Genomic DNA, 26,953 nt, shown 5'->3' on the forward strand with positions numbered 1-26,953 from the left:
AGTATTCTGGCCCTTCTACTTCATTGCAATGTATTATATGCAATTGAATCATTTACCCTAAAATATGACTCTTTTAATAGCCTGGAATTAGCGGTGGCGGCGGAGATAGGTAGCTAGCACCAATTAAACCAGGGATTTTGGCAGGAGGAGGTTTGTCATGGGGTGGTGCTTGAACCGGTTCCGATGGCGGAGATGAGGCGGTTTTTGGTGGTGATTTAACAGGAGGCGGCGACGAGTGGACATGTGGTGGTGATGAAACTTGTTTTTGTGGGGGAGGTGAGGAAGCTGGTGGTGGTTTTTTGCTTGCGGGTGGACGAGATGAGTCTTCGTCAGTAGGTGGCGGAACAGAGTTCGTTGCCTTCTCAGGAGCAGGTGGTGGCTTTTGAGACGGCGTCTCCTTTTTAGGCGGTGGAGAGCCTGTGGTAGGCGGAGTATCTGATTTAGGAGACGTTGACTCAGACTTTGGAGAGGGGGTGGAGACCGGTGTCTCCTTTTTAGGAGGAGGAGGTGCGTGTCTCTGTGTCGTCGACTTCTGAGGTGATGGCTCAGCCTTTGGCGGAGGTGTGGATTTCTGTGCCGGTGACTTCTTCTCTGATTTAGGAGGTGTTGGCTCAGACTTTGGCGAAGGTGTGGGTTTATGTGTTGGGGTTGACGACGTCGGGGTTGCTTTGGGTGAGGGGGCGCGAACCGGCGTCTCCTTTTTAGGAGGAGGTGTGAGTTTCTCTGATTTAGAAGGTGGGCTGGTTGTGGTCGATGGCGTATGCGTAGGTTTGGGTGAAGGGGCGGATACCAGCGACGGCGTAGGTGGTCGTTCTCTTATGATCGGCGCCACCTTTTGTTGATGAGGTTTTGTCCCAGACTTATGTGTCGGGGTTGATGATGTCTCCTCCTCAGAAGGTGTTGGCTCATGCATTGGCGATGTTGTGGTTGATGGCTTATATGTCTCTTGAGATGTTGGTCCAAGCTCATCATTTGGCTCAAACCCTGGCTCAAGTTCTAGGTCAAGCTCGGGCTTCGGCTCTGGCGAAGGTGTGAGTTCATGTGTTGGGGTTGATGGAACCGACATGGGTGTGGGTGTTTGTGTATGAGCCGGAGCTAATGACGGATAGCCCAAAGTTGAGGAGCCACAACCAGCTTTGCAGTCGACCTTTTTGCTTAATGCTATGCGACACTCTTTCTCCGGCCTCTGATTGGGTTCTCGTGGTAAGCAATTTGTCTTGCTGTCAACGGCAACCACAGAAACACACTCAGGATCTTGGGCATCAAAGAAGTTGTAAGAGCATGTGAGGTTCTTGAGTTTTGGCAACGTGCAAACGGTTTTTGATATCTTGCTCCTCAACTTATTGTTTCCAATGCTGAGCACCTCTATACTTTGCATATGCTCTACCCCCTGCGGTAGGTCGCCCATAAACTTGTTGTATGAGATGTCAAATACCTTGGTTGTCTTCAACATCGTGATCTCCTCTGGCAGGCACCCCGACAGCTCGTTGTGCGAAACCACAAACTCGTCCAATTTTCCCGCCATCTTGCCTATGCTGGTCGGGATGCACCCATAGAGGCGGTTGTTGGCCATCACAATCACTGAGGCGGTGGATTTCCCCAAGTTCTCTGGGATGGTTGAGTGGAACCTGTTGTTGTTCAAGAAAATCGCATCAAGGGCCTTGTCGAAGAGCCCCGCGGGTATCTCCCCTTCGAACTCATTATATCGGAGGTCGAGGTATTTAAGTTGCGGCAGCTCTAGTACCACCTCAGGGAATGCTCCACAAAAGCGGTTGTTGCTGAAATCTAACTCGTAGAGAAGCTTGAGGTTCTTGATCCCGCGCGGGATGATCCCGCAGAACCTGTTGGAGTTGAGATGGAAGAGACTAATGTCAGTCAGGTACTCGATCTCCGGGGGGAGGTGGCCCGCGATATCAGCGTGGTTGAGGTCGACACCGGCCACCACTTGGACGCTAGCGTCGTCCAGTGCCTTGGCGCAAAAGACGCCTTTGTAGTTGCACACATCCGGGCCCTCCCAATTCTTTGTCCACCCATTTGGATCAGAAAAAATGGCACTCTTCAATGCCTGTAGGGCTTTGTATGCCCCTTCTAGCCTCGGACTGGCGAGCTTCGGGATTGAACCGACCTTGACAGGTTCGCAAGTGTAGGCCGGCACTTTCACTATATTAGTCGATGTTGTCCCGACGCCTGATTCTTGTTGATCGTTCGGTTCCAGAGCCGTTGTTATCTCAGCGTCCGATCCTTCATCGCCGGCCTCTGCTTCTTGTTGATCATTGGATTCAGATGCCAGGGTTTGCTCTTTCCCGGTGTCTGATTCTTCATCTCCTTCTTGTTTGTTTTTGGGTTCGGGTGTAGCCGGTGTTTTCCCGGCGTCTGATCCTTCTTGATCGGCGTCCAATCCTTGATGATCGTTGGCTACAACAGCCTGGGTTGGGTCACTATTCTCATCAGTTGTTTCGGAGACTTGCCCAAATTGATGATTGGCACCAGCACCAGCACCAGCACCAACACCAACACCAGCACCAAAACCAAATCCAACTCCGGCTCCAGCTCCAGCTCCAGCTCCAGCTCCGAATGATAGGTGAGAGAAAGAAGGGGAGGTGAGGAGGGCGAAGAGGAGGAGGACAAGAGAGAAACCCAAGGTTTTGATTTCCATGGCGATGACTTCCTTGGGAAAAATTTATCAATCCATTGTAGCATTATACCGTATATATGCACAATAATATGAGCAACTTTCCCATGCATTCGTTTCCATTAGACTCGAGTGCAACCATCCATTTTTGAAGGTCAATGTTGCTTCTTGCACTAAAATATAGAAGATGCGCCTTGCATTTCGCATTTGCTTTCCTTAATAACTGCTAAATATGGAAACAATCTCTTGCCATATTATGTTTTCCCTTACTGCATATGCCCATCTTTAACTAAAATATTTAATTTAAATGTCATAGAGTAATCGCCTAGCATAATACGTAAATTAATTTACTTTTTCTGTTCCTCTTAATTATCATTGATATTGTTAAAACCAACGATTAAGTTCACATGGGTTATATTTTATTTGTCGCTAAGATCTCTTTTCCGTTGCCAATTCATATTCTTAATTATTTGTATGTGTGTTTCCTTAGTCTTTACATAAAAAATGAAACAAAATTGAGGTGATTGGAATTAGAGGTGCTATTAAAAATAAAACTGTTCCTCGGAATGAAAATATAAATTAAATTAGCAAGGTGGGATACCATTGATTCATCTCGTGGGATCGTTTGATAGAGAAGATTAGATAAAAAAACACACACACATTTTTTCATTAGATAATTCACTTATAATGGAATTATCTACCTAGCAAATGAATAACATGACATATATATTTGATTTGTTTTGTTTTATTTTATTTTATTTAAATAATGCAGATTAAACTTGAGACTTATATCTTGTTTGCAGAGCATGTATAAAATTTGGTCAAATTCGGTCAATCTCATAACATTTAAAATTGAAACGTTAAATTAAAGAGTTCAATTTCTTTTTTCATTTATTCCATTTGTTAGTAAATTGACATTCTTTGGTAATATTAAAAAAATACTATATTGTTTCAATAGTTAAAGAAAAAATAAGAATATAAAAGAAACTAAATGAATACTAATACTTATTTTAGTGAAACATGTAGTTTTGAACATAATCAAAATATGACATTTTGTGCATGAATGAAAATATGAAATCATTGAGAAAAATTGAAATTTAGTGATTTAATATTTTTAATTTCAAAATATTATGAGATTAACTAAAATTTATTTTTTGTTATCCAAAAAAAAATTTTCATAGCATAAAATTTTGTGAAAAAAAGTGACGTATATATTTGTACGTTATAATAGAAGAAAATACTGTATAACAGAAATGGAGTCGTGGCGTGGCGCCTTCCTTTCCCTCGTTTTCTCTCTCTTCCTCCCAAATAGCACGAAAATGCAGTTATTTCTAATGAAAGGAAAAGAAAGGAGAGGAAATGACTAAAATTTCTGACCTCGGGAAAAAATCTGAATCCTTTCTCTTCTCTGGATTATCATAAGTGCGCGGATTTGTTGATTGGAATGTTTTACGTTCTCGTCGCCGGATCTATTTGACGTTCGATTGCATTTCTCCATATAATAGTATTGTGTTATAGCGAAGAAGAAACAAATCATGAAGACGATGGCGGATGGGATACAGGATCTAATCCGGGAAGCAAAGCTTCGGACGGTGTGGTGGATGCTCTGTATTTTCACCGTGACTTATTTCTTGACGCGTAAGCTATTCATCTTCTCATCTGATATCCTATATTCCTGTTTGTTTTTTTTATAATTTATTAGTAGGTTTTTAGCGTGTATGCCGGTGTTTTACGGATAAATGCGATGTTCTAAGCTCATTAATTCTATATTTCAGAAGATTTGCAGGTTCCGCTGATGTGAATTTTGTTTTAATTTCTGACATTTTTTTCCGTTAGGTTAGCTTGAAATCGATTCATGATATTGCATTTTAGTAAAATTGGGGAATATTTTTCCTGTTTCGAATTGTGGATTAAAGTTTGAACGATCATTTGAGGAAGAGCAGTTTGCTGGTTTGTCAACATGCATGTCTTAATAGGCAATAGCCGATTCGATTTTTGCTTGTTAATGCTTTTATGTGTATACTTTAAGATTTCTGTTGGATAGTTGATTTAGCTGTATTATTTCGATCAGAACAACTCATTCCTTTTGAAAACTTGAACTGAAAGTACCCTATCATTATGTATTCTTAAAGTAGTGCTATTAATTTTGGTTATGAATCTAAATGCAGATACGAGTAAATCCATGGTAATGAATGTTCCAGTTGCTATCCTCCTTGTTGCTGGAATGAGGATACTATTTAATGAGGTGGATTTCCAGTGGAAGGTTCGAAATGTCCGAGCAACATCTTACTTATCACACTTAGAAAAGAAGCAGCTATCTGCAAATGACTCGCGGCTTTGTACCAAGCCGCCCTCGCCACAAGAGTGGAAGAGAAAGATAGACTCCCCTGTTGTTGAAGCTGCTCTTGAGGAATTCGTAAACAAGGCTCTGACTGAGTTTGTCATAGATTTGTGGTATTCAGATATCACACCTGACAAGGAGGCGCCAGAGCTTATACATGCTATAATCATGGAAGTTTTTGGTGATATAGCTGGAAGACTTAAAGAAGTGAACCTTGTAGAGCTTCTAACAAGGTACTACTCTGTGGTATATGTACATAAATGAATTAGGGAAAAATGGCAGTTGAAGCAGTTGATTTTGTGAAAGATTGAACATAGTCTCACTTTTCAACAGGGATATAGTAGACCTGATTGGGGATCATATTGATCTCTTCAGAAGAAATCAGATTGTAATTGGAAGGGATGTCATGAACACATTATCTTCTGAGGAACGGGACGAAAAGTTGAAACGACATCTCATGGTCTCCAAAGAGCTTCACCCTGCTTTGATATCTTCAGAGTGTGAGTACAAGGTGTAGAAGTGTTCTCATTTAAAAGGCATCTTTTGCCCACTTTCATTTATTTGTCTTTATCTTGGTTAGTTATTTTGACACCTGATACTTGTTAAAGATAGGTAATTCAGCAGCTCATGGGTGGGCTTTTAGCTGTTGTGTTAAGACCAACTGAAGCTCGATGCCCATTAGTTCGATGTATTGCTCGTGAACTGTTAACTTGCTTGATAATACAACCTCTTGTGAATTTCGCCAATCCCGTGTGAGTTACTATTCTTCTAGCTCCTATATGTGTTTATCTAATGATCAGCCTGAACATCTTTGTTCAAAATTTCATAAGCTCAAGAAATAAACTTTTCCTGAAGTAGCCTCACCTGGACATACATGCTTTAGATTTAATTTACTGCAGCCATTAAATATATTAATAAATTTGACTTATTAAAGTTTATTACCGAAGTCTCGTGTTCTGATTTGTCTCTCTCCTTCCTATGAGAAATGTTTCAGCTATGCCAAAAAGTGCTTCCATAATTTGTTGTTCCATTAGGTCCTACAAATTTTTTATTTCATGAGGTCATTGAACCAATGAATCGGTAATAAGTCTAAAGATGATCTTTGAGTCCTAACAGACCACAGTTTGGTGATTTTTGAAACTTTCAGGGTTGTTGGTGATATCTGTGTGCACATGTCTAATTCTAAGCATTTAAATGAATCTAAGCAATATGAGTAGTTGAGCTATAAATTAAAGGTGACATCTTGCTTTATTTAACCTAAGGGACCCCACACATATTTTTAATAGAAAACCTCTTGCATAATCTAGCTATATGGTATTCTTAAAATGTTACTATATGTTAACAAATGTATTAGTGAATTTGTGTCACAATTTGTTGTCTAAGGTTCAATGTTTATTTGAGACTATTTGAACTTTCAAGCTTGCAAAATTTTCCATCTACTTAGTTAGCGAACCAAATATTTATGTGTTTGTGAAAGCTACTCAGGATCATACTTATCTCATATTTTCTCCAGGTATATCAATGAGTTAATTGAATACATAATTGCACTGTGCACCGAGTGGGTCAAGAATCTTGCCAATGCTCGATCAACAAAAAAGGCAGGTCAGAACTCTGGCCAAACTGCCCCTGGAGATAATGATTCCAGCAACCAAGGGACTGGCATGCCTCCATCTCAGCTCAATGATAACAAGGAGCTAGAGTTAGGGGCATCTGGAAGTTCCCAACCTACAACAACGCAGGATGAGCATATTCATGCACGACCTGCGGAGTGGGCAAAAGTGTTTGAGGCTGCATCTCAGAGAAGAACAGAGGTTCTTGAGCCTGAAAATCTTGATTTCATGTGGACTATAGGAAGAAACTATAAAAAGGACTTTCAGAAGAAGGCTGCATCAGAAGTTCAAGCCCCTGAACTTACTAGTTCAGTTCCTATAAAAGAGTCGGTACCTGATATCCAAACAGAAGATAAAGGTCATAAGGATAGTTTCCCAAGTGATCTCAGTTTTGCTGTCTCAAGCAGGCCACAGGATGTCGAGGAAAATGTGTTTAATAAGCTAGAGAATAATCCTAGTGTTCTCAACCATGAAAATAATAGAAAGTTTAAAAGATCAAACAGCATCTCTCATTTTGAAGTTCGACCAAAACTGCAGCCTATAATTACTAGTAAGGACTGTACATCCATCACTACTGAAGCCTAACATACAGATGTCAATAAACTTATGCTCCTGAAACCTACAATACAGATGTTAGAGATCTTACTCCAGATGGCCAGAGGGGTTCAGCCAAGGCATCGTACAATGTAGTTATGTATGTTCCAAAACTCAGATGTAGGGTAAGACTCAAGTTTTCCTTTTCTTTATATTTTTCTAATTTAGCTGGACTTTAAGCCTTTTTTTTCTTTACATTTTTCTTGTGTTATTTTGACCCTTGATCCCACCTTTTGGGTGAGGAGGTTGTATCACTAGGATGCCTCAACAGGACATATTTGACCTTTTATAACATGCCAAAATCTTGTTCTTTTATGTTGGTCCCTTTGGCATAAAAGCAGGGTGCTTGGTTAATTTCAAATCATAGAGGTAAAATCTTTACTGTGTCAGATATGGTTAGAGATTGGAGTTGCATTGTAGTCAGAATGTTTTTTCAATTAAGGAATGACTAATCCCTCTGAGCCATTTCTTTTTCTATTATTTAAATTAAAGTTTTTGCATCTTATCAATTAAAAGAAAAAAAAAGGTGCACTGATAACCAAGATATGACAATATTTGTTCATGGAATTGTAGTTTACCAAATTATCTACTGTATCCGTGAAATAATATCTTGGGAAGCTCTTTAGGGCATGAATTGCATTAATTGGTACATTGGATGAACAGAATATCTACTGGCAAACATTTCTGTAATTGAGGCTTCAGTTAAGATGAACAAGTATATGAAAATTTGCTATCACCTTTCTAAGTGCTCTGTGACTATATTCAGCACTTTAACTGATTTGAGGTCCTTGATCTGTAGGTTATTGGAGCATACTTCGAGAAACTTGGATCAACTTCTTTTGCAGTTTACTCGATTGCTGTGACAGGTGCTAACAACATCACTTGGTTTGTTAAAAGAAGGTAATGGGTTTTGAAGAGAAGTTAGGATTAAAAGAATTCCACTTTGCTAAAAATAATTTTCATGTTTTTTAAACTTTCTGTTTGTTGGGGTTTTTCCAACATGAGAGTTTTTCAATTTGATCGGAGCTCTCATAATGTTCCAGGTAATTTCAGTTGATATTTACTTTCTGGTATTTTGTTTACAGATATCGAAATTTTGAGAGATTGCATAGGCATCTTAGGGACATTCCTAATTATACATTGCAATTGCCTCCAAAAAGGATATTCTCTTCTAGCACGGAAGATTCATTTGTGCACCAGCGTTGTATCCAGCTTGACAAGTATCTCCAAGTATGGTTATTCCCACTCTCATGATGGTAGATGCATGTCCATGTTTGGCTGTCTTGATTCTTGAAATGTACTCTTTATCAGGATCTCTTGTCAATTCCCAATGTTTCAGAGCAACATGAAGTATGGGATTTTCTTAGTTCCTCATCTAAGGTTTGCACTTGTATTGTATATATGTTGAAATAATATAGCACCGCTGGCTTCTGTGTTAACTTTTGTCTTTGACAATCAATGAAGAAATATTCATTCGGGAAATCGACTTCAGTGATAACAACGCTGGCAGGTATCTGGCTTCTCTTTTTGAGTGACCTTTTTTCGTTTATATTGAGCTTTCTGAGTTTCTTTCACTGGTACTTGCATCTCCTGCTGACTGACTGTGAGGTGAAGTATATGGTGGACTCTACTACATACCCTTTTAAATGCTCAGTATACAGTATGACCAAAAACTTTATTAAGTTTACTGAAGCAACTCACTATAAACAATGTCTAAGGTTCCAAACATCCATCTGATCATCTTATACCACCAGGCTGAGTTCTTCTCATTTCGGCAAAATCTTAGAAACTATACTTGCACTACACTTTAGGAAATGTTGAGATTAAATTGAAGTGTAGTCCTTTACTTTTTACATGCCTAGTTGCCTACCACGTTTCCTTGTATTTCACATTAACATTTATCATGTCTTAATACATTTGAGCTTTACCCCAAGAAATATTAATATGCAGAAGTATTCCTGAGAAATGATATCCCTTACCTATGCAAAGAGTTTAACTTACTTTCTTGCTATAATTTCAGTATTTCAATTGTGTCTACCTAATAAATCATCATGAACGTTTCCTCGGAAAACAGTTAATGTGGATGGTGCTATGGATGATATTGCACGCCAGTTCAAAGGGGTTTCTGATGGCCTAATGAAGATAGTGGCTAAGTCACCGTCAGCTACTTCTGAACCGCCATCTTCATTTGCAACCAAAACTGTGGCCTGGCGTTCTGATGATGTGAATAAGCTGTTTATGAAGTCAAATACTGATTCACATAACAGTTTTTCTGATAATGAGGAAGGTGATAAAGATATAATCCATGGGCAACATGAAGCAGAAAACTCTTCCCATGCGAATGGAGGGCAGTTCGATGGTGAACTGAAAGAGGATCCGACCGGGGTGCCTCCAGAGGTAATTTGGGTGGCTGACCTGTGCTTCTTGTCCCAGGGAGCTATGTTGCCTATTTCTTAACTGTTACATCTACATCAGTTAGGCATTTTCTGTAACTTCTGCATACCCTTGATTATACTAAATCTAGCTGATGTGTTTTTCCTTGCAGTGGACACCACCAAATTTAAGTGTTCCAGTTCTAAATTTAGTTGACAATGTCTTCCAGCTCAAAAGAAGAGGCTGGCTAAGGTGATAGTGTCGTTTTCAATCATTTACATGTTAAAATTTCATTTTGGTGATACAATTAAATTGTGAAATCAGGTGTCCATGAACATTTGCATTCCTTACATTTGGTTTGCAAATTTTGCCTGGTGAAAGCGACGGCTTTTAAATATGCATTTCTCTGAGAGCCTTGGACTTTAACACATCCACCTTCACACTTATCTGCTTGTTAGTGACAATTTCACATGCTTTTTCACTTTTCCAGACCATTCCATTCTTCAATTCTTTTGGGTTACTTGGGACAAATTTTGTGTGTGTGAATTAACGATCTGATGCTTAAGAATGCAATTGAGGCGATGAGTGTCATTGATTATATAAGCATTTTTCATGTTTATATTTCATCCAAGAAACACACCAGCAAGGTCTGGAAGGTTTTCATCTGAAATAACAAATTGAATAGGACAAGGGACTTCACTCCTGCAGACTATTAATTGCAGATTTGATTTTCTTTAATTGTAGGAGGCAGGTTTTTTGGATATCAAAGCAAATATTGCACTTGATCATGGAGGATGCCATTGATGACTGGCTTTTGAGACAGATCCAATGGCTCCGAAAAGAGGAGGTCATCTCACAAGGGATTCGGTTGCTTCAGGACGTAAGTAAATGATGGAATGCATCGAAAACCTACACAGCCTTGAAATTGCAGAAACTTTATATCGTTTACATGTTAACTCATAACACAATCAGCATGTTGAGATGAACAAGTTCCATGAATTTACAGAAACATTATATCGTTTACATGTTAACTAATATAATAACACAATCAGCATGTTGAGATGAACAAGTTCCATGAATTTGCGAGGGGGTTGAGAATTTCATCAGCTAAAGAAGTTGCAAATTTATGTTTTATTCATGTACTCCTTTATATTCATTCTGTCATCAGCTTCTGTGGCCCGGTGGAAAATTCTTTCTGACGTTCCGCATTCAATCAAAACTTAACAATGACAATACGGGAGCACAAACTACAAGTCACCAAGGTGGGAGGAATGTTGCTCAGCCTCCAACTTTCGAGCAACAGCTTGAGGCAGCTCGCAGAGCTAGTGATGTGAAGAAGATCATCTTCGGTGAGTAGTTGACCCATTCTCTCTTATGATTCGTGTAAGCTTATGGATGCTACTTAGTAACATTTCATCGTCATTGACATAGATGGTGCTCCGGCTGCCTTGGTCAGCTTGATCGGGCGTAAGCAGTACAAACGTTGTGCTCGTGATATATACTATTTCATTCAGGTACAAACTTAATATATTTTGAAAACAGATATAGGTTTATGTAAATTTTTTGGTGTGGATTGCAGTCTACAATATGTTTGAAGCAACTTGGGTATGCAATTCTGGAGCTTGTTCTGATAACAATATTTCCAGAAATGCGTGAGCTGGTGAGAGATATCCATGAAAAGATGCATATGCAGCACTCACAGTTTTGAGCTTTGTTATACATGTCAAGAATTAGTGTAGTACTCGAATTTACTTCATTTTTTTAGGCCTTTCTGCAATCCTGTTCCGATGTTATTTTCAAACACAAATTGTATTTCACTTGGAACATATTTTAGTAATTATCATTATTTATTCTTAATTGAATTTCTCTGTTGAAGTATTCATAAGATATGTAAACACGGCAGAATACGTAGGACTCTTTCTGATTACCACTTCTTATTTTTCAATTGAAAGACAAGAAACATTGTTCCTCACGCAATTTGTGACTTCTTATCTATAAATTGTTAGTGCGTGGTGCATGTGTTTCCATTACCCACACAAAAAAGAGAGAGAATTAATGGAAACGAATATCAAGGGCTAAGCACCATCATTTGCAATTTGAGCATAAATTCATATGTATATGTATACATACTCCATTTTCCTTCATATCATAGCCAAATCAGCGAAAATGATCATCACCTAATACATTTAGTAATACATCTACTACAACACAATTATAAATGAAAACTTGTAGTGGGTTGCTAGATGTTGCACTAGCATATAAAAATAAAAATACCAGCATCCTAATGGATTGATGACTTGTTTTAGCTAAACATAAAAGTCAGAGTTGGATTTGTTTCAATCCAACAGTTGCAAGAGGGTCATGTGCGCCTGGACTCGAAAGCGCCTCATAATCAAGCGACTGCCTCCTCTGCGTTACCTTTCTGCCAAAAGCTATGCAGCTACATGCTATAAATACCAAGATTGAAGACAGAATCCAGCAGAACTGCAGGTTGGCCAACGCTCTCGCCCTGGACTCAGCCTCTTTCGTCTCACACACAACTGCTCCGTGCATCATGCCGTTGCTCTGAATCATCGCATGTGTTGTACATCCCCGCGCCACAAAATCAGGAACCCACAGCATGAACCCCATGTTTATGAACCAACATCCTTGGAAGACAACTGATGTCGAAAGAATTAGCGCTGCAGGAAAGCTGGACGGGGAAGCAGTTGCATACAAAGCTGTCAGAAACGAAACACAAACTATGAGCTGCATCAGCCAATGGTAATGCCCTTCAAGCCCAATGTGATCGGTGGAATGGTAATGAAGTAAGAAAAGCTCCTGCCCGAAAATCGAGGCGACTAGGACGCAGGAGACCCCTAACATAGTTTCAGACAAATGACTCAACTCAGCAAAAAGAGTGAAACTTGTGAATATAACTAGCTGGAAGAACATGGTAGCATGTTCAACATTGTCAAGCTCGATGAAGAAGTGAGGGTGTTGAATGTCTACTATCTGGATCAGAATTGCAAATAAAGAAAAAAGTAGGATAAGTATGAGCTCGAGGTGCTCTAGCATCCGAAGTGGACATCTCAATGGGTACCAAAGCCTTAACACGAACTGGCCAGAACCTTTCAGAAAGTAAACCCTCAGGATGTTTGTAATGTGCCACAGACCAAGAGAAGCAAGGGCTAGCCCAGGCCCTAGATGACCAAGAAAAGTTCCCATTGGTAATTCTTGCGTAAATTCCGATAGATGGATATTATCCATAACACTCATATTGCAACTTAAATACTAATACAGATGAGGAAGATGATAAAGTTAGTTGATATCTTATCAGTTGTTGGTGCATGGTGCATGTGTTTCCACCAATGAAAATTACATTATTCGCAATCGTTGTCTCTTATTACTGACTATGCATGCTTTGTGTACTGCTTAAAGAAAAGAGAGAATCAAACGCAAATACCCCTAGAGAGCTGCATGAGCCACTGACACTGACATGGAGAGGGGAGGGGGGGAGGGGGGGAATGCAATCACCTATCTGACCCATACTCCATTTGAACTTTATACTAGGTTGTATGGAAAAGGAACAAAAGATGGAAAGAAAAAGACGGGTAGGAAAATGGACCACCCATTAATAAGAAAAAGCAGGTATATGGCCACGCTTGATAGGATATGAAACCACCTTTTAAAGATAAATGTGCTAGGCCAAAAAATTAACCAAGAAGACAAAAGACAAGAATTACAGATCTCCACGTATCAATATCACCAGCATGTAGTGACTAACTTTGACTCTTAAGTCACGTAAGTGTACAGGTCATCAACTACAGAGAAGCAGCATGAAATTTTAAAAATTTATTAGCAGCATGAACATGAGATCCCAGGAATATTACCTTCCCCGAATAGTGTCATGCAAGTTCATAGTTTGAAGTACTCAACCACTAGGACTGGAAATCTGTTTGCCCTGAAAAGAATATGAAAACTTACTAAATGATACTCTGTAAAAGGTGAACTTCTTGCAATGATAGTCTAACCATACAAAATACTTGGTGGCACAGAATAAGTGCAGAAAGTAGTTGATTAGGAGCAAGAAGAAATAACTTGGAAACTGTAGAGCCTCTAAACTAAGATACCAAAAGCTGAGATTGCTCAGAGTATGACATACTATGTGAGTACCTTATGTTGAATATCATCACAAAATGCAGCGTACCAACCGTTTTCCAGTGAATTCTGGAGATATATCCATGGACAGTGATGCGGCAAGGAGTTCAAATTCAACCTCTAACCTAAAAGGATTCTCAAACCAGGAATATAATAGGAAATATCACATCCTTAATACAAAAACCTCATTTGTGGCATTTTCTTGACAAAGAGTTTATATCCTTGCAGTATCTTTGATCAGGAATGTGTTCCCTTCAGAGGCCCTTGTACACCCTTTAATCAAAGAGATATAAGTACTATCATCAGGATTGATTCCTTTATAAACCATTTCTTTAAGGAATACCTCAGCATGATTCCCTGCTCCTTCCCCATGTTCGCAAAGGCCTTCTAGAATAGCATTGAAAGTGAGCCAGTTAAGGTCCAAACCTAAACTTAGCATCTCATCCCGAATTCTCATAACATCTTTCATATCACCCCTCTTACTATATCCACAAATTAGAATGTTGTAACTGATGCAATCTGGTCTTCTACTCATCACATCGAGAAGGCTATAAGCGTCTTCAACCTTACCAACCCTGCAGTAACTCTGCATCATAGTGTCATAAGTCACTTTATCCGGGGCAATCTTCATTCTCTCCATCTCCTTTAAAAGTGAAACAGCATGTTCAGTGTTTGCATTTTCACAATGGCCAACTATTAATGTATTGAACATGCCAAGATCAGGCAATACGCCTTTTGCTAATGCCTATGCAAGTAAATTGTCTCCCTCTTCCACCCTTTTCCAATCTACCAACAAACGAATGAGGGAACTGTAAGTCGCCCGAGTAGGCCCAATCTGTTTACTTACCATTTCATCGTGCAGTCTGAGAGCTTTCCCCACATCCCCGGCCCTGCAACAACTACTAATCAATATGCTATATGTAATTTCATTGGGGCAGATATTCTTGGCTTGCATTTCAGCCTCTGTATCCCTACTCTTCTCCATCAAAACCTGGATCGATATGTTATATGTTGACACCGTTGGAACTCTTCCTCTCTTTTCCATCTGGTATCTGTAACTAAGAGCTTTTTCCACATCCCCACAACCACAAAATCCACTGATCAGATTATAAACAACAGCATTTGGAACACACCAACTTACCTCCATTTTCCTGAGAAAGGCAGCCGCTTTCCCAATATCCCCATACTTGTACATCCAGTTTATTAAGGAACCACAAGTATATGAGTCCGGCTCGATACCTTTCGCCTTCATTCTCAAAAGAGCCATATCAGCACCATCAATATCTCCCTTCAGAGCATGCCCATAAATCAGTGTATTGTATGTCACTATATTCGGACTAATCCCTAAACCCTCCATGTACCCTACCACCTCATCGGCCTTCTTCAAATCCCCTTCCTTACTCAATGCATTGATCAATATATTCAACGTAAATACATTCGATCAGATCCCCAACCTGATCATCTCTCCAAACAAGCCCCACACAGCACCTATCTCATTCAACCTAATCAACACACTAAACATACAATTCCACGTCTCGACACTCGGCCAAACCCTAATCCTTTTCATCAACCCAAAGCACTCCATAACCCCATAACCCCTTCTCAACTCACAATACGCCCTTATCAACAAATCCAACACAATCGTGCTGGAAATGCTCAGCCTATCACGTGCCCCCACTAATCCATCAAAAACCTCTCGAGATGACAAGGGGCGAGAGCGGATAAACTCCTTTAAGAGGTGCAATGCATGCTTCAGGGAAGGGCAGCGCGCCGCAATAGCAACGGCAAGGAGGTAGCATTCGGTGGTGAGAGAATCAGGGCCTATATTTGTGACGAAATAGAGGGTGGGGAGAGGGAAACCACGGAGATGGAGGAGGGAGGAGGCAATTAGATGTCATTTCAACGGCAAATGACTCTAATACTATGGAACGTACCAAAATGGCAAAATGACTCTATTACTATGGAACGGAGGGAGTAGTAAAAACCAAGTTACAAGCTGCCCTTTTGATGCAGCCCACGGCTATCAGCCGCACGATCAGTGTGCTTATGCATGAAGATACGTAGTTTTCCCCTTCATTAAGCAAGCTATGATCCATTTTAAAATTGTCTCTCCAACTCTTATGTAAAGGATGAAGCTATGAAATCTAGAAGCTTAATTGAACAGATAACTCAAAAAGGAAGTTCAGAAACCAAAATGATGGATCAAATTCTATCAACCAAGATATTCTAAAACCAACACAACACATTAATTTTATTGTTCACAAAGAAATAGGAGGAACAATAAATCCATGCCAATACTGCGATTAAGCCAATCGACTAACAAAACGTAAACAAGGAAAATTAATAATCTCATATAGTATCAAGGATAAGCAATTACACTGTCTTCCCAAAAATGGTACAAATTCAGCAACCAACCACACTTGAACACAATATTACAGAATACCTAATCTAACACGGATTAAATCAAACTCATCCACCATAAGCACATCGCTTTCGGACTATGAGTATAACCAAAAATTTAATGAGACCTGCGAATATTTCAAGCGACGGCGACGGGCTGCGGCTTGGGAGGCTCGGCTTTTTTGTTTGATTTTTCCTGAAAATCTTCCATGTTGTAGATTACGGTGAGGTAGAGGGAGCAGCTAGGGCAGCGGGCAATTTCCTCGCCGAGTCGGAGGTCTTCTTTGGTGATCTGGAAGAGATCGCCGCAGGGACAAGGGTAGGTGAAGGCCTGAAGCTCTTGGTTCCACTCCATGTCTTCGATCTCCACGTCGTCGTAAGACATCGTTGCGAGGATTTAGGGTTTCCTTCTTCGCGTTTGGGGGAATTTGATATTCAGAAAGGCTTTCGGTTTTTGTTTGGGGGAATTTGATATTACTATAAGAAAGGATTTGGGCTTTTACGAGTGGATATTGGACTACAAGCCCAAGTCTTCTTCAATTAAAATCGATATTAATCAAAGAATGAGGTATTTTCAATTATTGTGAAGATTAAGGTAAGGTGACACATTACTTTTTGTTCTCACTCACAATTATATTCATCTCATTTTGAAAATAAAATTGAAAACAATTAACGTAAATAAAAGCTTGTTTATTGACAAATTTTGTTTCATTTATGATTTTAAGTCTATAATCAAGGGATGTTATGAATATTGGAACACAGTATTTAGGAATGAAAATGACGAAAATATAATTATATCCATAACTCCTGCTTAAATTCGTTAATGTAAATTTTCCACCAAAAACATTTGTTTGGGGGAAGGGGACTTGCTTCAAAATATATAGATAAGACATCGTTTTCGATCATTTAAATTATATGGAAATCAAATTTTAATATCTGCACTAAATTCATACTTATCCCAAAGCAAAATGAAAGTCACTAATAATTGAATGGGGAGTACTATTAACATTAATGTGACAGTTCATCGCTTCTAATAATGCTGAAAGTGTCCCTTCAAAGAATGATGCTACTAGAAGTGGCAGAATAATAGTAGTAGTAGAGGTAATTACTAATCCATCTTTTTGGGAAAAAAATTGTTAATTATTGGCTTTAACACGAGCTAAGTACGTACCTAATCATGTAGTAATAATTCCCAAATCACCTGAGGATATATCGATAAAGTTTTCTTATTGGAGGACTATCATCGATTCATCATATGCCATATATGAATTAATCTAGCTAATTGAGTAGTTATGAAGGTGGAATCCCCAATTAAAATGTGTTTTACGTAAACCACCCTTATCAAAAAATAAATTTGAAATAATATCTTTTTGGTTATTTTTACCAGTAGTAACTTAATAAATTCCCAATGACGATATTCAACATGTAATTACATATTTATAAATAATGATTTTCCGAATTGGGTAGTCGGACCGTAATAATTAAATTTCTGTTTTCAAAGCACAAATTATTTGAACAATAATTGTAAATTAGAATTTCGTAATTTTCTTAATATAAGTAATTACACGATGCATTCATAGTTAAAAATGAGTTAAGTAGATGGAAAAACATAGTACTCCTAAATAATATACTAATAATCTGTTGATATTTAATGTTTGACGTTTATGGCTTTTGATCCGGATGCCCTTGATAGAATTGATTATAAACAGTTGAAATGTAGTAACAAAATATGCACTATTTATTATGAAACTGACTATTTCAATTATTGAAGCACCGGAAAAATAGATTAAGATGACACGTCAATACAACATCATTACAACTTGGCCCAATCCTCCTCCTAGTTTTTTTTCAATATTCATAATCCAGTAGTATTATTATTGGAGTGGTTAAATTTGTTTTATCTCAAATTATGATTGAATTGGATGAACAAAAATAGATTCGAAATGATTTGTTCTCTAAATGTTATATTTCCAATCGAAGTTCATAACGCGAATGCCAATTTTTTACAATATGTTTGAACATTCATTTGATCTTGATTTGAGAGATAATCTCAATTATTTGATCTATAATGGATAACTTGGACGGTACCTAATTATCATTCATGTTATCAATTAGATGATTATTTATCTTTTATTGCTTTTTCATTATATTTTTCCCCATTTCTTCCTTTTTCTTTCCCCACATTGAATTATTATATTCTAGACATTCAACGTGGGTTGTGGTCCCAGCAAACATAACCCTATTCATTAAGTAATATCCCACTAAAGTATTTCATTTATGCATCTTAATTTTATTTGGAAAAAAAAGGGCCGATTGTCAATATCCAAGAATATCCCAAGAACCGAAAACGTGTCCATTTCAACCAATGGAAACGTGTTACGTGGGGACTTGTACTCTTTGATTTTTCCTTCCTTTTTACACCACAGTTGCACCCCTCAATAATTCCTATATAAACATCACATTTCCATCCACTTTGATACCTCATCATTTTACACATTTCATCAAAGAATTCAACAAGAATAAAATGGCAGCTGCTGCAGATTTACGCGTGGGAGAGCTCACAAAGCTAAGAGAAAAAATCACAGCCAAAAATCCATTCTTCCTAATTTCCAGAAAAATGGATGCTGAACCAAAACAACAGCCGCCGCCGCCGTCATCGACGGCCAGAAGAGAGGAGACAATGTCGGAAACCACCATGTTCTTGCTCATGGACCGCTTCTCACCGAGCTGAGCCCAAACCCATCTTCTTTTTATTCTGTAAATCTTCATAATTATGTACAATACTGTTGCTTTCTCTACCACTTCGTGTGTAAATGTAATACTCCAGTATTCTCTATCATGTCACAAATATACAACTCCTAATCTAGATTAATTATCTCCACATTTATAACTCACAAACCAACCAATCAACTATACAAAGAAGCGCTAGGATCCATCGTAATGCTCTCACAAGAGGACTCATTCATGCTAACCGGCTGCATCTCATCGTTCCACTTGAGAATCTCCCGCCCGTACCGGAGAGCCATGTCAACGCTCACTGCCTCCAGCCCCATCCCCGAGATAACGAACAGTTTCCGGTCCGTCAGGGAAGCGAACAGCCTCTTGAACTTGACCGCGACGAAGTAGAAGGCGCGCTGCGCCAGAGACGGGTTGCCCTTGCTGTTGGCTCGGTGCGGCTGGATGCTGGTCACCGGGTTGAAGTCCTCGAGCCACGGGCATCGCTTTAGCGGGGCGTCTTCGATCTTCTCCTCGAGAAGGTCTAGCTTGTTCAGGATAAGGAGGAAGTTCTTGTCGCAGAGAGTTGGGTGCGTGACGATGCTCTCGAACGCGTTCTTGCTCGCCACCATCTTGTTCGTACGGACGCCGTTTATGTCCTCGTGGTACTCGTCGTAGTCGGTTAAGGAGACGCACAGCACGACTAGGTCCACGTCTTCGAACATCTCCAACCACTTGCAGTTCTCTCCGAGGCTGCTTAGATGAACTCTGATGAGTTGATATCTGCGTGAACGGGGAAGCGATGATCAGTAGCAATAAAAGCGATTGACCATGTTTATCTTACGAATGATCGATCGTACTAACCGCACTGCCGAATCATTCTGATCCGTTGATTCCATGTAGCAATCAAGAGATGGTTTTGGGAAGGAGAACTCCATAGATGCAACCCCGTTGGACGAGGTTATCCCCTCCGCGTGCAAGATGTCCATTTGAGTAGGCTCATAGTCGTTTTGTGCGATCTCAACAGCCTTTAAAAACACAAGGATGCTGATAAATATTCCACCTATGAAACTGGCACTTCATAAGAGATAGATAGATAGATAGATTATACAGCAAAACTTACGCGATCTAAGAAGTAGTTAGCAGCTTTTGGCAGCGAATGTAGTTCATTTCTCCGGCTGTAAGTTGCTTGAAAAGCTTTGTCCTTCCACAGCTCCGCAATTAAAGGCGAATACATTTGTGTGGCAGCTGGAAATATGAGCTCCAGGTTGCCGGAATCCATGGTTTGAAGTAGCCAATCTGAGAATGACTTCAGCTTTCTGCTAAGTGAATATATATTGCTTTCGTCGACCGAGCCAGAGTCTCCTATCACCAATAAAACCATTTCAGTAACAACAGATTTCTATGAAAAAACAATATTAAACTGAATTTCTCCCAATAAAGCTTTAAGATTTAGTTATAAAGTTGTAAATTCAGGATTCTTGCATACTAAGCATGGTATCAAAATATCCCACAACTAGAACGAGGCAGTTTTGTTTACTTCAGTTTTATAGTACAATATATTATAATATTAATCACGCAATTAAAAGATGATGTGGAATTCGATATGCATACCTGAACCTGAAGGACCAGGTTCATCCGCTTGTTGTCTCCTCATCTCAACCATATAATCTTCTTCAAAACGAGCACGCCCCTCAAGCAGAAGACCGATATAGCTGTATACATTTCTTTGGATTACAAATTTGATGCTCTGTTTCTCATCTTCTGAGAATGGGACACCATATACAATCTTGGCCTGGAGTGAAAAGTTATTGGAATATGTTTGGTGATAGAATTCAATTTTTTAAGAACAAAGAAATTTCTGGTTTTTCATTTTTCAGTTTGATCAATTTGCCACATTCTAACTAGACTACTTCTTAACATGCAGGTCCCAATAACAATTAGTAAGAACCAGAAATGTGGTCTGGAGCTCTACATGCGATAACAGATATCAGTACCAGGAAATGAAACACTTGTTTGAGACAGCCAAAATCAAAGAAACAGGGGAACCATCAAAGAGCCTAACACAGTAACTTTTAGCCATTCTCGTAATCAAAATCCAACAAATAGAGTCGCATATTATATGCAGCATACATTGTATATCGAATATTACAAGGCTGGCTAGTTATCACCTAATGAAATGATGCATTTTTATGAAGCATACCGTGCTTTAAACAAAATTGTAACGGATAGAGCTTGCAATGTGAAAAACAATTATTTCAAAGAAACTTCAGCATATTGCACACTGAAAAGCAAGCAAAATGTTGTTCCAACAAAAAATGGAAGAGTAGTTCTACTAGTAATGCTATACCTGTTTAAATATGGTGCTCGTACCAGAATGGTCACAACCAACTAGGAGAATTTTGTTCATCATTTTCTGATCCCTTGCAACAGCTGCAGCTTTGTCATCTTCTACACTGTCAGAGAATAATGTATCGGAAGGATATGGCAGAGACAATGCAGCACATACTATCTTGACCCTTTTCTGTTACAATTTTCACCATATTCAGTCCCCAATTATAACATGCATCAAAGAAAAAACCATATATACCAAAAGGCTATTGGAAAGGAAATTTGTTATACCCTCGCCCAGAGATGGCCCAAGGTATTATTCATTCCTTCATGCATACAGGATCCATCTGCGGTAAGCCAAAAGTGAATGTTTCCTTCACAGTTGATTCCAGCAGCCTGAAAATGTTGCACAATTAGCTGAGACTCATCCTCTGGGAAACATGATGATACCAAAAAGAATTTTTAAGTGTGATAACCTGCAACATCCAGAGCTCTGCTTTAGTGATCCTCCGATTATTTATCAACACATTTGTGTCCCCATTGCTAGCAACCTCAGCAATTCGAGAACCGATAGCCAGCTCGGCAGTGATTATCTGACTTGGTTTCTCTCCTTCCTGCACAATTAAGCGAAAACTATCACTTCTGAAAGTAGTTCGTGGCAATAGGAAAACATCATACAAAGAAGACAAAATAATCACCTTTCCCCAGAATCCAGAAACCTTATCATACCAGTACTTTCCAGGTTTGAGCTTCTTTGGAGGATTTGGGCTGCTTTGCAACTTAACCAACTCTCCAATAGACAGAGGCCTGCCATTTACGCATATTAGATGGGACGGTAGCTGATTAGCTTCACACGAAAGCTCAGAGCTCATAATTTTATTGACTGTATCACTGGCTAGCAGTTTCTTCAGCATTCCAGAACTCTTTCCAAGCGACCCCCTTCTTGATTCATCAATCTGGTATCCTATACAGGTGATGCATTTTCTCCCTTCTGGCATATCACCCATTGCTCTGAGCAGGCAATTTTTACAATACTTTGCACCACAAACAAGGCAGATTTCCTTCTCTGCAAACCGATTCCCTTTATGACACTTATAGCACGAACCTTTCTTCCCAACATTCAATGCCACTGGCCTCTCTGGGAAATCTACATTCTCATATTCATCACTCTCCTGATAGACCGAGTCAACAGATGGTGAATCACGAAAAGTCACTGCAGGCATTCTATTGCCTGGACCAGAACTCTCATCGCATGACGAATTCTCAGAAGAAGCCTCCATCGTCTTGGCATGGGGACTTCTATCACATGTTACAGCAGCAATACGTCCCTCGTCAACGCCCTCAACATCCGAGCTTCCTAACAAGTGACTCGCATCATCAGGTAACCTGCTGCCATCACTCGAACTCTGAGTACCACCCGATTCCTTGGAATTTCTAACATATCCGTCTCTGGCTTCCGGTGCAACTTCCGCATCCGAACCGTTCTCCGGTTTCCTCGAATAAACCCTCCCCCCGGACCTCGCAAGTTTACTAGAACGCTCAGCCGCTTCAGAACCCGAACTGGACTCCCCTAACACATTCTTCTTAGACTGATCACTTTTGGCTACTGGATGAATAACTGGCACGGAGAAATCCTTCAGCACAACAGCCCTAGCCGCCACGGATGCGGTCGGAATCCGGCGAATATCAATGGGAACAACCTGCGGAATATCATGACTAACCGGCGGCCCACTATACTCCATCGCGAAGGAGTACTCAACACTAAAATCATCATCAGCACCACCATCATCGAAATCCTCGTTCTTCGCGGAAGAACCAGGCAGAATACTTCTAAAAACACTCGTCATCTCAGCTAAATACCGCCAATTTCTTCAAAAACTCACTTAGAAACACATACTTCCACGATTAGTCAATTCCTAATCCTCAGCCGCGAAAATACAGCAAAGGAGACATCTAATAGAAACCCTAATGAATTCCGGATGAATAAAACGCAAAAATCAGTGAATTTTCGACAGTCGGATCAACGGTGCGATTGAGATTGAATGGAATCGAAAATTGACGATTGCATCAAGTCTAGGGTTACCGAAATTGAAGAAATCTTGACTAGTTCAGGTCCTCGGAAAGACTTGAGAAGGTGAGGGAGTTGAAAATTGGAATCGTGAGTGTTTGACGGGTAGCATGGTGGGAAACTGTTACGTATTTTTCGTGATTTTTGAACAATTCATAAACCAAACAACCTGCTCCTTCATGACTTTCCACTGCCACGTGGGAAACAATACCAACCGTATTGTAGTCCCCTGATTTAGAGCATCTCCAATGGTAATAGGCCAGCTAGACTAGTCACAAACTCCTACTACATCATCAGCATTAAAAACTTCTCCTGCCACATAATCAGGACAAGCAACTGGACAAGCAATAAGCTAGCCACAATAAACAAAATTATAAAAAATAAATAATTAACAATCACACAAAATACGGAATTAAATTTACGACACAGATACGGGAAAATTCAATAATAATAGTAAAATTAAAAAAATTAAATTAATTAAAAAAATTTACATTAATTTAAGAAAAACCCCTCTTCCACACACGAGCCACCGCCTTCGCCTCACTCCTCGTGGCCGTCGCTGTCGCCGCCGTTGTCGCCGCTATTCGGGACCCCCAAATCTGCGGCATCTGAACCCGCGTCTGAGCCCCCCAACTGTGCCTAGGCGGCATCCAAATCTACCCGCATACTCTCGAGCATTGAGTGAAGAAACCTCTTCTCTAAGGGGTCAGTTGTCGCCCTCCATTCAGCTAAGATCTTGTGCATCTGAGCCCGCGTTTGTTGACGCGCGAAGAAGGCGAGCTCGGTTGGCAACTTGCCAACAGGGGGGATGCCGACTGGACCTCCTGGGACCCCTGGGCAACCCCCCTCGCTACCCGTTGCGCCCGCCTTTGACCAACCGGACGAGTGCGGCGAGTAAACGATGGAGGGGACGGAAACTCCTGAACATCCTCGGGGAGGTCGTGGGAACCGCCGCTGCTGCCGCTGTAATCACCGGCATAGTTCAATCGCTGCTTCTTCGGCCAGCCAGCATCGACACCTGTCCGAAACTTCTCGGAGTCCATCAGCACCTCATAGCAGTTCCAGTAGGTGAACTCCTAATAAAGCCCGGGCACGTGGAAGGCTTTCTCGGCTATCCTCCTGCAGTCCTCGTCAGTTTGGCCACTGGTCTGCATGCGGAGGGCGTTGGTGTACAAGCCCGAAAATCGGGAGACCGCAACCCTGATTCGGTCCCACCCCTTCCGGCACTCCTCCCCGCTGTGTGGCCTCCCCTCCGGGCAAAATGCCTTGTAGGCTGCTGATATTTTAGCCCACAAGTTGACGATCCTCTGATTGTTCGAATGGAGGGGATCATCGCAAACACTCACCCAAGCCTTGGACAGCGCGACGTTCTCCGCATCCGTCCACTTCCTGCTGCGACGACTCGCCGACCACCCTTTTGCCCTTCCCCTTGCCCTTCTTCTTCTTTGGTGCGCCCCGATCCCGCCCTACTCCCCCCGTTTGAATGGGAGTGTCCGCATCCTCGAGATCTATCCCCAACTCCTCTAAGGAGAAAGTATCACACCCAGTGAACTGCGTCTCTGATGGGGTCGATGTATGCGAAGAAGCAGTCAAAAAATCAAGACTGGGGCGATAGACATTGTCCCTCCCCCGGCGTCCCCTGCATCCCGGGCTGCATCCCCGGCTGCTACCCCGACATCATCTGCATCCCGGCTGCCCACCCCGGCAGCATCTGCATCCCGGGTTGCATCCCCGGTACCCCCCTGCCCGCCCTGCATCCCCTGCCATCCCGGCATACTACCCCCGGTTGCCATCCCGGGCATCATCTGCTGCCAAGGGTACATGTTGTAGTACCCGGCCATCGGACCCCATCCACCTCCCACGGGTACCGTGGGAGTTTGAGACCCGCTCGTCACTGGAGTAGACTCGTTGTTGTTCTCCATTTTACTTTATTGCTCTTGTACATAAATTAAGTCAGAGAGAAAACTCGTTAAAACAAGTAGTGCGAATGAAAATGATGTGCAAATCGCGTATATATAGTGTTTCGAAAATTAAAAAAAAATGCTGGTCGATCGCTCGTCGATCGCCCGCCTACAATGGCGGCCAGCCGATCAGCGAGCGCATCAGCCATCGCTCAAAAATCGGCGTGCGCTCGCCGAAATTCTCGCCGTTTTTCCGCTCGCCGCCTACAATGGTTCGGCTAGCAGACCGGCCAGCGCCGGGAATCGGCTAGCAGGTCCGCTAGCCTCCATTGGAGATGCTCTTACATATATATTGAATATTGAATTTTATTTTCAGTTTTTTCTTATACCCACTCGATTGCATGTATGTGGTGATAGTTTAATTTGGGGTGATTATTGGATTAGATTATACAGTAATGTTAAAAATGTCATAAATATCCAATGGTATCAATAAAATAATCAAATATTGCTTCAAAAAATATCTTCATTATCATATCTTCTGAATTTCAGTATTCACTACTATTTCACGAAATAGTAAAATATGTTCTTCAAGTTATCACAACCTTGAATATTACTATACGATGATAAAACCAATATTATTATTTAGGTTATACTATCATAGAGTATAGAGTATAATGGGCGGTAACAATGAAATTTTCAAGATTATTCTTGTCTCTCATTTGTAACTCTTGGAATTAGTTTTTAAAAGATTTATAGGGATACTTGTTTAACTATTTCAACAGGTCGTTGTAGTATAGTGGTACGTATTTCCGCCTTTCGATCTCTGGCAACGGCGTTTTAATATTTTAGTATATTTACAATAAAACCATTTTTTTCTATAAATTTAATTTCCACCACTATTTTCAAGCCTTTGAATATGTGGTTTTTCAGCTATTTGTCTTCTTGTTTTCGTCAATTTAAGGCGGAGAATTGAAACTTGTTTAGTGGTTGACTACTTTTTGGTTCCAAAATATAATGTAACATGTGCAATTTGGAATTTTATGTTTTCGTAGGAGAAAATTTATTGATGTAATAATAAGATTATATTTTAGGCTCATGCACAAATTGGTATCGTGATATTTATATTTGGATAAATTATCCTACCCGGTAAACTGATTGGGTTTGTCATCCATGAGGCCATGAGGGTCCGTACATTGATTTTCCCATATTTTGATGATCCTTAAAAAAAATTTTACTTTTGCTAGTGAATCTGACTCGATTAGCTTAATCTGGAAGACTCATGAACCGTGAGTCAGCTCGAATAAGCTTGCATTCGAACATGTTCGTGACTCGTGAGCCTTACTACTGTAGCACCATATGGCATGAGGTCGGCTTGTGAAAGTGCTCGAGCTTTTGAGATTTTTTAGAATCAAGCTTCGAATAGCTAGCGATCAGCACCGTTCATTTACAACCTAACTACATACTCCATCCATCCCGTCGCAAGTGATCAACTTTTTTTTATACGAGATTTTAAAAAATGATATTGATTGAGTTAAATGGAGAAAAAAAAGTTTTAAATAGAAAAAAAAAGTATGAGAGATAAAAAAGAGAATGAAGTAAGAGATAGTAAATGTATTGTTTTTTTTGCCAAAATATGAAATCAATCACTTTTGGTGGAACAATCCAAAATAAAAAAGTTGATCACTTGCGGTGAAACTAAGTACAGAATAACAAAATTGTTCATATAATTATATAGGATTATTAATTTTAAATTGAGAAACAAATGTAATGGCCATTTCTGAATCTAGCCCAATACGTGGAGGCAAATGGGCAGGCCCAAATAAATGCTACCAGCAAAAATTGACTCGC

General features: G+C 40.2%; 5 protein-coding genes and 1 pseudogene across 6 annotated transcripts; 1 reads left to right on the plus strand and 5 right to left on the minus strand.

Annotated features, from left to right (window-relative positions):
• On the minus strand, positions 1 to 2,833 carry LOC121745511 (pollen-specific leucine-rich repeat extensin-like protein 4). Its single transcript, XM_042139453.1, has one exon. It carries the CDS (start codon positions 2,654 to 2,656, stop codon positions 74 to 76), a length of 2,583 nt encoding a protein of 860 aa, XP_041995387.1. The 5' UTR covers positions 2,657 to 2,833; the 3' UTR covers positions 1 to 73.
• Positions 2,834 to 3,906: 1,073 nt separating this feature from the next.
• LOC121744300 lies at positions 3,907 to 11,407 on the plus strand. Its single transcript, XM_042137795.1, has 16 exons — positions 3,907 to 4,270; positions 4,801 to 5,206; positions 5,307 to 5,484; positions 5,586 to 5,725; positions 6,487 to 7,133; positions 7,214 to 7,302; positions 7,977 to 8,077; positions 8,263 to 8,407; positions 8,489 to 8,557; positions 8,642 to 8,687; positions 9,252 to 9,574; positions 9,723 to 9,802; positions 10,295 to 10,430; positions 10,719 to 10,899; positions 10,982 to 11,064; positions 11,130 to 11,407. The coding sequence occupies exons 1-16, from the start codon at positions 4,168 to 4,170 to the stop codon at positions 11,256 to 11,258; spliced, it is 2,856 nt and encodes a 951-aa protein (XP_041993729.1). The 5' UTR covers positions 3,907 to 4,167; the 3' UTR covers positions 11,259 to 11,407.
• A 211-nt stretch (positions 11,408 to 11,618) lies between these two features.
• LOC121743306 (transmembrane epididymal protein 1A-like) lies at positions 11,619 to 13,411 on the minus strand. Its single transcript, XM_042136572.1, has one exon. It carries the CDS (start codon positions 12,806 to 12,808, stop codon positions 11,870 to 11,872), a length of 939 nt encoding a protein of 312 aa, XP_041992506.1. The 5' UTR covers positions 12,809 to 13,411; the 3' UTR covers positions 11,619 to 11,869.
• On the minus strand, positions 12,136 to 15,578 carry LOC121744672 (annotated as a pseudogene).
• Positions 15,579 to 16,017: 439 nt separating this feature from the next.
• Positions 16,018 to 16,559, minus strand: LOC121743307 (diphthamide biosynthesis protein 3-like). Its single transcript, XM_042136574.1, has one exon. The coding sequence runs from the start codon at positions 16,473 to 16,475 to the stop codon at positions 16,230 to 16,232; it is 246 nt and encodes an 81-aa protein (XP_041992508.1). The 5' UTR covers positions 16,476 to 16,559; the 3' UTR covers positions 16,018 to 16,229.
• A 2,108-nt stretch (positions 16,560 to 18,667) lies between these two features.
• On the minus strand, positions 18,668 to 23,354 carry LOC121744588 (extra-large guanine nucleotide-binding protein 1-like). Of its 2 annotated transcripts, none has more exons than XM_042138184.1 (8): positions 21,835 to 23,354; positions 21,613 to 21,750; positions 21,428 to 21,532; positions 21,156 to 21,329; positions 20,420 to 20,600; positions 19,929 to 20,167; positions 19,670 to 19,833; positions 18,668 to 19,588 (listed from the first exon to the last, which is right to left on the minus strand). In XM_042138184.1, the coding sequence occupies exons 1-8, from the start codon at positions 22,981 to 22,983 to the stop codon at positions 18,997 to 18,999; spliced, it is 2,742 nt and encodes a 913-aa protein (XP_041994118.1). In that variant the 5' UTR covers positions 22,984 to 23,354; the 3' UTR covers positions 18,668 to 18,996. The 2 variants fall into 2 exon arrangements, with proteins under 2 accessions (XP_041994118.1, XP_041994117.1); XM_042138183.1 differs by having other exon boundaries at positions 19,929 to 20,170.
• Between the last annotated feature and the right edge of the window lie 3,599 nt (positions 23,355 to 26,953).

Source organism: Salvia splendens, chromosome 8 (genome assembly GCF_004379255.2).
Source record: "Salvia splendens isolate huo1 chromosome 8, SspV2, whole genome shotgun sequence".
In the NCBI taxonomy this organism is placed as follows: domain Eukaryota; kingdom Viridiplantae; phylum Streptophyta; class Magnoliopsida; order Lamiales; family Lamiaceae; genus Salvia; species Salvia splendens.